The sequence below is a fragment of the Protopterus annectens genome, chromosome 9.part0, assembly GCF_019279795.1.
Source record: "Protopterus annectens isolate FY-2018-M chromosome 9.part0, PAN1.0, whole genome shotgun sequence".
NCBI lineage: Eukaryota > Metazoa > Chordata > Ceratodontiformes > Protopteridae > Protopterus > Protopterus annectens.
In genome coordinates, this window is record NC_056743.1 from 118,293,813 (window position 1) to 118,306,625 (window position 12,813).

A 12,813-nucleotide genomic window follows, 5' to 3' on the forward strand; every position below is an offset into this window, starting at 1 on the left:
TGATGATATGATCATACACATGCACACACAAGGTCACACACACACACACACACACACACACACACACACACACACACACACACACACACACACACACACACACACCTCCAAGAAGTCAGAGCAAAAAGAATCCTGAAGTACATATAAGTGGTGCTTGTACAATGAATTACATTTTTGTTTTCCAATTAATATAGTGAGAACTTCCACCCAAGAAAACTGTCCTTCATATTTTCATATTTTAACACCTGTTCAAAATCATACCAGTTTTCCTTTGGTATCCAGCAGAATTCGCAAGTCAAAACCCACCAGGTTTTAGCTGATCAGATGAAAGTATTCGACCCAAACCAATCTAAAGGTAGTTCCAGTCCTGTATGTCTACGGCAAAATACCCAGCCAGCATTTTCAAAGTGAAATACATTTTAGATATCGAAACTCCTGCTATGAGATTCAGAGAATTGTAGCTGAGGTTGTATGAATTGCTTATTACAGGTAAGTCATTTGACATTGTGATGATGTGAGATAGTGCTAGCTGTGCCAGTGAGAGTAGGGCAGTGCATGTGTAACATATGCCAGCATAGCTAGCCGGAGCTTTGTAAAGAATTATATGTCATTTGAATAGCAAACTGATTTGTATAGATGTTTGTGTTAAAAATATATTTGTAAAGCTGCTTGTGTTAAAAATGTATGGTACTGCTGGACAGAAAAAATATATATACATATATGTCAGGCTGTATTGTTGTAACCTAAGGAAATGTATATATTTTAAGAGAAGACTGGAAGGGAAGGGGTTAAGCCCAGCCCAGCTAACCATAACAAAAATAGCCTGAAATTAGATGACTTACTTTAGGCCATAAAGATTTTATCTCACAGGTCCGAATGTAGCAAGAGACACAGTGTCCTTGAAAAGCCTTTCTGCAAGAAGGCTAGAAGTCTTGGAAATGTTTTATAGCTTCCAGATGTTGTATTAAGCCTTTAGCTAAAGTTCTCTGTGTGTATTGTGACACATTTGTGCCAAATCCTAGCTCAATATCTAGTGAGGGATAATGTGGAAACCACAGAGTCAGGTGACCAGATGTGATGTCATCCTGTAGCCAGCAATGAAATTGTATTTAGATACTAGAGAGAAATGTCAGTGGTACTCAGCACCTTATACCTGACAAGAGACACTCATCCACTTCATCTTACCTTGCTCTAGCAAGTAAGTAGGGAACAGTAATTCTTCAGTCAGTTAGGAAAATATAGTGAGATTAGCTAAATATTGTTTTTCTGTATTTTTATATCTATTTTATTTTTGTATTTCATGTGATCTGAAACTCTGCTGTTTGTTGTAAATAGATATTCAGTATGTTCATGTTTTCTATTTTATTATTTATTACTAAATATAACTATACCTTTCATTGTGGCTGGTCTTTTAAAACATATTTTAACCTTTAAGAGAACTTGCATTTATTTACTGGCACTGTGGCTTCATGTTCCTGAAAGTCTTGTTGCTTGCAACAATATCATTTGTGTAAGTATTAATTTTACTGAGTATAATTGAGTAACCTGGTAAGAGCCATAGTGTAGCTGGCTTTGAGATGTTCTAGTGGCAGTATCTTACCTTATATTCTGGGTGGAGGTAGTATAGCAGGTAAATTTGTGCCAGCCTTTCCCAGGAGTGTGTGTGTGTGTGTGTGTGTGTGTGTGTGTGTGTGTGTGTGTGTGTGTGTGAAAATTTAATCACAAAGAGTGTGTAGGTGTTAGCTATTTGGAACAGGGACACAGAGCACTGATTTCACACAGTGGGTGGTTGAGGACTTGGCTTGGAACACCCGGATGAGGACTCCATGCTGAAGTAGTCATTGAGGAGTCATATTTGGGGCCTGGAGAGGAAGTCCAGCCTCAGGATTGGAGTGTGCATTCCCTGCATGCTCTTAAGGGAAACTGTACTTGGTGCAGAGAGCTGCATCTGAAAATACTGTGTGTGTCTGTTTTCTTTCTTAGTGAATGTTCCCCACTGGTGTCGGTGGTAAGGATTGAGGCTCCTTGATCACTGGCTCAGAGGAGGGATGTCACGGACATGACTGAGAAAAAAAGTGAGTAACTTATTACATCCATGTGACACCTCCAGATGCATCTGCAGTTAACTCCTACTGACACCTCTAAGCATAAAATATCACTTGTTCATATTTGCATCAGTAATTCCAAAACCATGCTATATACAAGGTTTTAAAATATTTTATCTTAAAGCTTACACAATGGCAAACTCAATTGCATTAATATTTGACCTTTGTTTAGTGCTTGTAAAGAAATATTAATGGTTGTTTTTATGATATTAATTTACATAGATACAATTTTCATTTTTTTCTAAATATCTTAACCAAGTAATACAGAATTCCATAGCCTCGTATGAAAGCTCTTGGCTAGATGAATAAAATGCTGCTGACATTATCTGTGTAACTTCAATGGTTATTACAAACATAATAGTTACTGTGTTTACTGTGACTAAGAAAATTCAGTTTAAGACCTAGAACCTAAAGAATACTACCACTAACATTTGTGCTGAAGGGTTTGTGTACTTCTTTCATAGTCCCTATGGTTCCAGAGATATGAACATTTGTTTGAAGTGGGAGGACATAATTTGAGTCTGTCAAAAGATTAGGCTCCGCCCATTGGAAGTTACAGTGCAAACTTCCTGAGCTCCATTGGAATGAATGAGTTAAGAGACAGCATTAGCTGCTGTGAGGAGGACTTCATTATCTTTGCATGTCTCTTGATCAATTGTTACTAATGCTTATGCTAAAAGCGCTTTGTGTTGGTAGCTTGTTTTGGTGGCCTCCCATTGGCACAGGCATCCCTTTCACATTCACTGTTCTCACACACACACACACACACACACACACACACACACACACACACACACACTCACAATCATACAGACATTTCTGCAGAGCAGCATATGGCTAATGAGCATTACCTGCTGCTCTGGATTGCCATATCACCATTTACCACTGCTGGCAGGACGACGTTCTACGGAGATGCTTCTACTTGTGGAAAATCATTATGGCAGGGTGGTGTCTGAACTGGAAAGGGCTACATTGAGTTGTTGACCACTCATGGTAAAGCTTACTGCTCATGATAACCCTTTCTTAATCCTGAGGCTGGTTTCAATTGACTGAGTATTTCATTGTTTTGCAAATTCCTCTTTCCTTTATTTTATTATTTATTTATTTTATTTTACAATTGTTGACCAGGATAGTCCGGCTGGATACATGTCCATTTTCAGTGGAAACCCGGGGGGGGGGAGCTCCACGGTAAACAGATACAACAAAAACAATGAATGCTACTCAATGCCAGAAGTCTCAACCTCAAAATGCACACACTCGAGGCTCTCCTCAGCATGGAGAAAATCGATGTTTGTGCAGTGACGGAAACCTGGTTCAAGGCTCAAGAGAGCACCCCAGCACTGCCAGGTTACAATTCGTATCATACCTTCCGGCCTCAGTTACCGGATCGCAGTACAAAGGGCGGAGGTGTATCCATATTCATCCAGGATTCCCATATCTCCAGGTTAGTAGTGCAGCATGATGCCCCAGAGATCATCCATGCGCAACTATCAGCAGGCAAAACCACATTTCAAGTCGTAGCCGGTTATAGATCACCCACCATGTCCCAAGATGCTCACTCTGCATTCCTTGAGACATTGGAAAATATAAAGGTCCTACCCAACACCATAATCTTGGGTGATTTCAACTACCCTGGTATAGACTGGGTGAACTACCAATGTTCCAACTCCTATGCTCAGCGATTCATAGAATTTATAAATTCAAATGCCCTTGAACAACTAGTATGTTCCCCCACTAGAGGGGACAACATATTGGATTTAATCATCACAAATATCGGCGCCCATTGTACCACACCTGTTATCACCCCCTCCTTGGTCAGATCCGACCACAAACTGATAACCCTGGACAGCCTCACTCCTCCACCTCCCCCAATCAAAGAAACCATAGTCAAAAACCTTTCCAAAGCAAACTTCAAACTACTTGCATCCGAAGTGGAAAGCTTCACTATTCCCTTGCAGAAGGATAATGATATCCAAGATGCGGAATCCTACACCAAGGCACTCTATATGCATCTTCAGGATTGCATGGACCGTGCTATCCCAAATAAAACCAAGATTCCTTCCTCAAGCAAGAAGAAACCAGTCTGGTGGATCCCGGCCATAAGCAAACTTTACAATAAAAGGAGAAGACTTATACAAAAAAAGGCCAAATCTCAAGAAGAAAAATCATCCTTGATCAGCATTAGTAAGAAATTGAGGGCCCTCATCAAGTCAACTAAAGCTAATTTTGAAAAGAAAGTTGCCAAGGATGCCAAGAATAACCATAAGGCCTTCTATGGCTATGTCAAAAACCTAAATGGCAACGCTCAGGTCTGTTCTGAGCTAGTACAAAATGGAACAAAATACACTGACCCTTCTGACACTGCCAACATCTTGGCTGACAGGTTCAGTGCAAATTCCCCCCCCCCCCCCCACTCACCACCTACAGGGCCTATTACCATTCTAGGGGATTGCGTAAGTCCAATTATTACTGATACGTTGGTTAACAAGGCTCTATCTAAAGCTAAAAACACTGCCTCCATGGGACCAGATGGTGTCCCAGGCTGTGTCATCTGTGAGCTCCAAAAGGAATTAACCCGCATCTTAATACCCTGTTCAGTCTCAGCCTCTCCACAGGATATGTGCCCATAGAATGGCGCACGGCAATGGTGGTCCTGCTACACAAGGGTGGGGCCAAAACTGACCCTGGGAACTACCGACCAATAAGCCTGACCAGTCTGATCTGTAAGGCTATGGAGCGAATCATTATGGAACTCATAAATGGAGAGATTGGGAACCTCCAGTCGCTGGACCCCACACAGTTCGGCTTCATCAAGGGCAGATCATGCCTCCTGAACCTGGTGGATTTCTTTGAGACAGTTACTCAGGCTATAGATAAGGGAAAGGAGGTACACACGGCTTACCTTGACCTTGCTAAAGCATTTGACACCATTTCCCATTCAGGTATTATTGATAAGCTCACCAGCCTGGGCATAAACCCTTACGTCACAAGAAGGATTGCAAACTGGCTCTCAGACAGATCCCATAAAGTAAGAGTAGCAGGATCTATGTCCGAATCCAGACCAGTAACGAGTGGTGTGCCTCAGGGCTCTGTCCTGGGGCCCCTCCTGTTTGGCATATACTTCTCAGAAGTACAGGCAAGCACGACTGCAAACTGGGTGCTATAATAGAGTCTCCGGCTGACATGGAGATCCTCCAGCAGGGCCTAAATGAGACTGATGCATGGTGTCAAAGCCATGGTCTCAAGCTAAATGCAAAAAAATGCGTAGTAATCCCCTTTGGAAAAAACAGAGTAACCGCAAACTACAACATAGGAGGTAATCCCCTGAAATCTGAAGAAGAAATAAGGGATCTAGGGACCCAAGTAGATAGTCAGCTTTCCTTTGATAACCATGTTGCCAAAGTGGTTAGAAAATCCTTCTATGTGACCCATCTGATCACGAAAGGGTTCGCATCAACATCTAAGGATGTAATGGTGCCCCTCTACTCTTCCCTCATCAGACCCATTATTGAGTACAATGCACCAATTGGTATGTACCTGGCTAGACATCTCCAGCAGCTGGAGAGACCACAAAGGTACCTAACTAAGAGGATTACTGGCCTCAAACAGTTGCCCTATGCAGCACGATTGAAAAAGCTAAGACTGTTCTCTGTTGCATACCGCTTTCTCAGAGGCGATCTCTGTCTAACTTACAGAGCCATGTCCAACCCAGAATTGTTGAACATGCTCCATCTTAGCAAAACCAAATCTACTCAAGCTACACGCTCTAGGGATATAAACCTCAACACAACAATGAATAGAACATGCTGGAGGGATAGATTCCCTTCGCAGAGACTTCCCTTACTATGGAACAGGGTCCCAATCTACATAAGACAGAGCCCCTCACTATCACTCTTCAAGAGGAACCTTGATGAGTGGATGGGTAACAGAAAGTTCACACTGGGGATCACACCAACAGCACTACTAGATAGGGGCCAAGGGTACTAGCTGCTAGTACAAGGGTCTAGGGAACTACTATAGGGGCGGTGAATACTGCACAACGTGGCTGGGCTAATGTATGCCTTCGGGCAGATAGCCCACTACCAACCTATGAACCTATGAACCTATATTACATATATGGTATTTACAAAGCAAACATGAATACACAAGTTCACAGGTTAGAGTTACCCCTGATTACAGTCAGGGGAAAATTAGCAGTAGATTGATAGATTATTCACATTCATGATGAGAGTTAGCCAGGCTTGTTACAGTGGCAAAGCCAGTTTAGTGCCAGATGTTGTTGAGTTTGGTTTTAAATTGGCCTAGGGAGGAGAGCAATGTAATATCAGCTGGAAGTAAGTTCCAGGCTTGCCTGCAGAGTTTGCAAAGAGGGAATCACCGACTGCATTGTTAATTTTGATTGTCTGAATTAGTAGTTTGTTCGAGGATTGCAGTAGTCTCGGACTGTTATGGGGGGGTGATAATATTTTTGAGAGCTGGTGTATTATCTGGATTATAGAGGATTTTATTAGCCATAATCAGAAGGTTATATTGGATTAGACTGGGAAGTTCTAGCCACCTAAGCTGGTTAAGGTTGCTACAGTGGTGTGTTCTAAAAGGCAGGCCAGTGGCAAACCTGGCAATGTGATTGTAACAGGTTGACAGTCTATTAAGTACAGACTTGTTTAGATTAGAGAGAAGGGGGAAGCATATAGAAGTGTTGTAAGTAGGTGAGAGCGAGCTATGGCAATCTTAGCTGGAGGGGTTAGGAAGGCTTTTATTCTATACAGTGATCCAAGTTTTTTATTGATGGTCTTGATCGATTGGTTTACATGAAGGTCAAATTTTAGGTTATTATCAATAATGACACCTAGTAGTTTTGTAGAGGGGTCGGAGAGATTATTGTGCATTCTTTTGCATTTATGGTGAAGGTAAAAGCAGCAGACCTTTGTGTTGGTGAGAATAACAGCATTTTAGTTTTTTTTTTGGATTTAGTAACAATCGTCATTCAGAGAGCCAGTTTTCTATAGTATTAAAGGTGGACTAGGTAGCAGACCTCAAGTCTGAAGGAAATGTAGCTGAGCAAATCAGGGTCGAGTCATCAGCGTATTGGATACAGCTGACATTTGGTATGACAGTATATAAGTCATTAATAAAGATGGAAAACAGTAGAGCCCTAATATGGAGCCTTGTGGTACTCCAAGGGTGTTCGGTAATAGATTAGAGAGCTTGTTCTGCCAGAGAACAGCCTGCTGCCTCCCATTGAGGTAGGATTTAAACAATTGAAGGTCTTTAGAATATAGACAGAAAGTTTGCAGGGTGTGAATCAAAAGTTTGTGATCCACCATGTCAAATGCTTTGGAAGACCCAAGAAGAGGGCTAAGGATATGTGATTATTGTTATGGTTATTGTTTATGGTATTGGTAAAAGCCAGTAGGGCTGAAGTCTTGCTGTGGTGTGGAAAGAAGCCGTGTTGAGTATCGGCCATGAGGTAATTATGACTAGGTGGTGCATGAGTTGTTTGTGTATACATTTTTCCATAATCTTTGCAAGTGGAGAAAGTATAGCTATTGGTCTATAGTTGAAGAATTCAGTGGAAGAACCTCCTTTATGCAGTGGGATTATATAGGATGTTTTCCAAATGGTAGGAATTTTAGCCTCTGCTATGGTACGATTAATTAGTATTGATACTGGATAGGCAATGGCATTGGTTGATTTTTTTGAAGGTACTCGGCGGGGAGTTGGTCAGCATAGAGTGTGGTGGGTTTTAATTTTTTAATCAAGGTACGGATAAGGGATGTGGACACTGGTTGGAAGCTGAAACGAGAGCAGGTTTATAGGGGTGGTACTATCAGGGCCAGGGGAGCCATTTCTTAAACCCATTTTAATTACTTCTGGAAATGGATAGTGACTCGGACAGTTTTATTTAAATGTTTGCTTTTTGTTTAATAATAGGGTCCCATTAATGTATTAAGTCATGTTTACTGAATGAGAAAGTAAATAAACTTTTCCAAAGAAATGTAATGTAGCTTTAAAATTGATGGAATATCTTCATTTTAAAGCTACATTACATTTTTTTGGAAAAAGTTCATTTACTTTCTCATTGAGTAAACATGACTTAATACATTCATGGGGCCCTATTATTAAACAAAAAGCAAAAATTTGAATAAAACTATCAAGAGTCACTATTCATTTCCAGAAGAAATGATGAATGGGTTTAAGAAATGGCTTTGTTGAAATTAGCTTTCAATAGCAATCATAGACCTAAGTTTAGGCTCATTTTAAAGTCATTGCCTTTTAATCCCACTGAAATAACTGCATTCATCTTCAAAGTTTTGCTTTTATTGTTTGTTTATCCTTTCTCTAATTGCAGCAGTCTATTTCAAATTGACCTATGGCAAAATATTTAAACCATTAGTCAAAAATATCACAATGTAACTAATATTAAATGGGAGTCAGCCCAGTGCAGTATGCATAAAACACAGACACACATGTACCAGTATGCACATAGACACAAACGCTCACACATGTATGTACACAGCCACACACACACACACACACACACACACACACACACACACACACACACACACACACAGGCACATGCACTCCTCATTCACTCACTCAGAGCATACATACCTGTTGGTAATTTGAAGGGTCATCTTTTAATGTGTGATCTACAGGACACCTTTTACTGGGCTTAAAATTAAAATAAATGAATACCTATGACTCACTCATACTGAACAGTTACCAAGGTCATAGGACAAGCACACTGAGACAAATTTCCAATGAACTATGGCAGCTGAAGAGAGAACTACATATCAGTAATAAATAAAATCTGTTCATTGAGGAGATGTATGTCCCAGATTACTAGACTTGTAGCCGATGTCACTCTAGAAGTTGTTACTCTCGTGCCAGAAATGTTTTTGTTGTTTGTTTGTTAGTTTTTCCTATTTGCAGGGAGCCCATCATTATCTTTCTGGTCTTACCTGAGAGATGGTTGTATGCCTCAACAAGATCCTTCTGACTACACAAATGTAAGAGTTATACAATGAATAAGCTCACACTCCCCACTCTCAAAAGAAAAAAAAAATAACACACATTAATAAAAATGAAAATCTAGGTAGAAAAGCAGGCTCATAAGACATGGTTAAAAATTATACATTTTATAAAAGCAGGAGACTCATCACCTGGCCTCATATAACAAATGCTTTTTTTTTTGTCTAGTTCAAGGCTTAACACAGGACACCTGAGAAACTCATTTCCTGAGATGGCCCATCGATCTATTACCACTGTATATCTGAAAGAGTCACTAACCAAAAGTGTTCAGGTAACCGACTTCAACCAATGAAATATCTGCCCTAGGGTGTGCTTTAGCTAGGCTAAGACCTTGGGCCAGACTCAATAATGCCTACACTGTGTACACGATTTCTTTTCAAGAACACTTCTACCACATTTTTTGTGCTTTCTAGTCACTCTAAAATATTACACCAAGTATAGTCTACACTTTTGGTAACCTTTTTGAATTCCCCTTAACATTTTAAGCTGGAAGAAAATCCTTAAGAAAATTAAAATTAGAAAGAAGGTGGTGTGAGCTATGCTTGTGTTGTATCTTTACTCAGAACAGTGTACACTTAATGTAGGCGTTAATGAATCTCAGGGCTTCAGATGAAATACCAGACGGCTATCAAGCTTGACTAACTAGCCACTGTAATATAACCTATGGCTAGATGGCTATTATGTTTAACCTACCTGTTAAGTTGGACGAAACATCTTAAAGTGGCCTAATAACATTCAAATATATGGTCCTTGCAGACTACTGAATTTAATAACCTTTGACTCACCCTTGTCCTATTACTGCAATAAAACAGCTGGCCTCTTAACTGAGCAACCAGAGGTAGCTCATTCATTATCTTGACAAGTAAAATTCAACAAAAAACAGAACTGCTGCTGGGTAAGATTTAGAGCAAGTTGTAGCAACACTTACTATGGCTTGTTGTGTAGATTTCTGGAGTAGAAAGTGGTGCAGTTTTCACTGTTTGTGACAACGAAGAAAACTCTGGTAGACATGGCACAAAAGAGCCCAGTACCAAAACGAAACACAGCACTACCACCTACCAACAAAAATTACAAGAAGAGTTCTCTTTAGTTCTTTGCATCCACAGTTTACTCTGCAGCATAACAAGTGTTCTTACTTAAAACTGTGTACTACTAGAACCTGAAACAAAGCTGCAGTTGGTGTAAATATAATAACACTTGTTGTACAATTTCCTTTTTAATAAATCACCCTCTATAATTTGTAATAAGAGGAGTATAGTTACTGTAAACTGAAATGTACTGCTCAATTTTTACTCCTTTACCTGGCAACATGTACCAGCATGTCACATAAGTTTTTCTCCTTAACAATAAAATAATATGCAGTTGCATGATGGGAGGTTTAGAAACACCATCGTGTCTAAACTTTTATTTTATTGTGTGCTAACTCACCTGAAATACAACAAAGCCAGGTAGCATTCTTACAGCCAGTTAAAGTTAAGTTTAACTTAATGTAATTTTTATTCAGATACAGCTAAGGTTTTAAAAGGGTTCGTATGTGAGCAGTTTGTGTTTAGATGTTTTTCCCCAGGAAAGGGAGTTAATCCTCTGTCTTAAAGTCTAAATGAATTAAGCGATTTTGCTAAATGCAGATTTCAGTCAATTAAGAAGTTAAAGCTATATTATAATACTTCTTGTTAATGCAAATGGCACAATTGTCTGCTAAGAGCTGCATTCACTGACTTCACCACTAGAGGACAACCTTGCCTTTGCCATTTTTGCAGACTGACTTTTATAATTCATGATTCCATAGCTCTCAACCTCTTAAGAGGCCAATTTGGAACACAGACCCTATCAATATGTGACAAACAGTCAAAATGTGGAACATCCTATTTTCGCACTGTGCGAAAACGCACCATTTCCATGGGACCTGCTTGAAGTGGGTTTTTTGCCATGAGTACTAAATAAATGCTGTTTATTTTTAAAATTCAATAGGGCACACATCGAATAAAAAATACAAGATAGAACATGACTTAATTTACAAATTAAAAGAAACATAGAGGTTATAATTGTAATATATAGTGAAACGGTTATGCAAAACAAAGGTAGACCCAAAATATAAAAATGTTGAGATGAAGTCTCAACAAAAACTAAAATCTGAAAAGACTAGCATGAAAGTATACAGTACAAATAAGAAAAAAGTTCACATGGGAAATAGCCAAAAAGGTGGTTAGTTATTCAAAATAGTTGATATGTGAAATAGCTAAAATTTGTTGTAAGTCTCAACACACTCTTGAATAAAAACATTGGACATATTTTTCTTTGCAGTGTCTGCTTTTTTTCAAATATGTAATAAATAGAGCAGAGTTGGTATTTATTATGTAAATAGTGAACAAGAATGTGCTGCAGTTGTGGAAGGCTTGCCTTGGTACTTTTTAATGAATTAGGATGCTAATGAGAGTATAATCTTCATTTGGAGAAAAAAAAGTGTTGCTGTTATTTGTGCCCAAGAAAAAATAAAATAGGGAAAATGATTATCAAATTAAGTCTTAAAAAGTCTAAAACTTATTGATCAAATAAAGTAACTAATCGTCCGTTTTAAAAAAAAACAGGAATAAGACTGATGACCACGTGTAATTATACCACTTTTAGTAAGGGAAAACAATGTCTGACAATTAGTTGTTTACTCTAGAAACTGTATCAGCAACTAGGGACCATTGTTTATGTTTATTAAGCAGATGTGATAAACTTAAATATCTCAACATTTGGATACTTAGACAATGGTTCTGTTACACAGATGTTTAAAACATATCTACTTCACAAAGATTAATAAGACCTGTGAGGAAAAACAAGCAGAAAGTATGGCCTGTAGAAAATTAAAAGGAAGTCTTTTTGCACGGTTTAAATGTACCAGGGGTGTCCCAGAAGGATCAATATGGGATCAAAATAAAAACAGATAGTGTGTGGATGCTAACAAGTTATCAAAAGTAAATGACTGTCTGAATATCATAAATGAGTGGGCGATTCAAAACAAACTAAAGTACTTCTTATAGAAATGGTATAATTCACATTAATCAAGAAAACAGGAAACATGTTACCGTGTTTGGAACACACTGTGGAAGTGACTTTGGTATATCTATTAATGCATGTGGCACTGATTACGTGATCTGGACTATAGCTGGTACTTCTACCCCCAAACAATTGCTCTTGGCTTGACCATGAGTGTAGGTTCGTTACCCTTCTATTAAGACTGCAGGATAGTCTGCACCTTCGGTCACTACAAATTTTGCTTTTCGCATTATCAGTATAGTATTAAAACCCACTGCTGAAAAATTAAATCGCACCTGCTTCACATCAAATGAACGTGTTGCACACACAATACATATTTCTGCAACATATACAAGGGACATAAAGTATTTTCTACAAAATATTAAACTATGGGCAATTTGGTCATATTTTATATCTATAGCATTTAGTTCCCCAAATTGTGATTCTCCTGAAAGATGAGCAGGTGTAATCGCTACTTGAGTATAGTGCTCGCCAATGTACCCCTTACAATTGAATGGATCCTGAGGGAAGACAAACGATACCATCTATGCCCACAAAGTGAGTTCTGGTAACATACACTGGTAATATACAATATAATACTCCAGTGGGGAAAAACATTACAGAAAAGCACCTCAGATGTTGGTGT

General features: G+C 39.0%; 1 protein-coding gene across 2 annotated transcripts in view; it reads right to left on the reverse strand.

Moving 5' to 3' along the window:
* The window catches only part of CREB3L1 (cAMP responsive element binding protein 3 like 1), a 493,540-nt gene that overhangs the window by 19,114 nt on the left and 461,613 nt on the right, over positions 1 to 12,813 (reverse strand). For both annotated transcript variants that reach the window (XM_044082632.1, XM_044082631.1), the window contains exon 10: positions 10,072 to 10,198. In XM_044082632.1, coding sequence (XP_043938567.1) covers positions 10,072 to 10,198 — 127 coding nt within the window. The remainder of the gene's footprint in view (positions 1 to 10,071; positions 10,199 to 12,813) is intronic.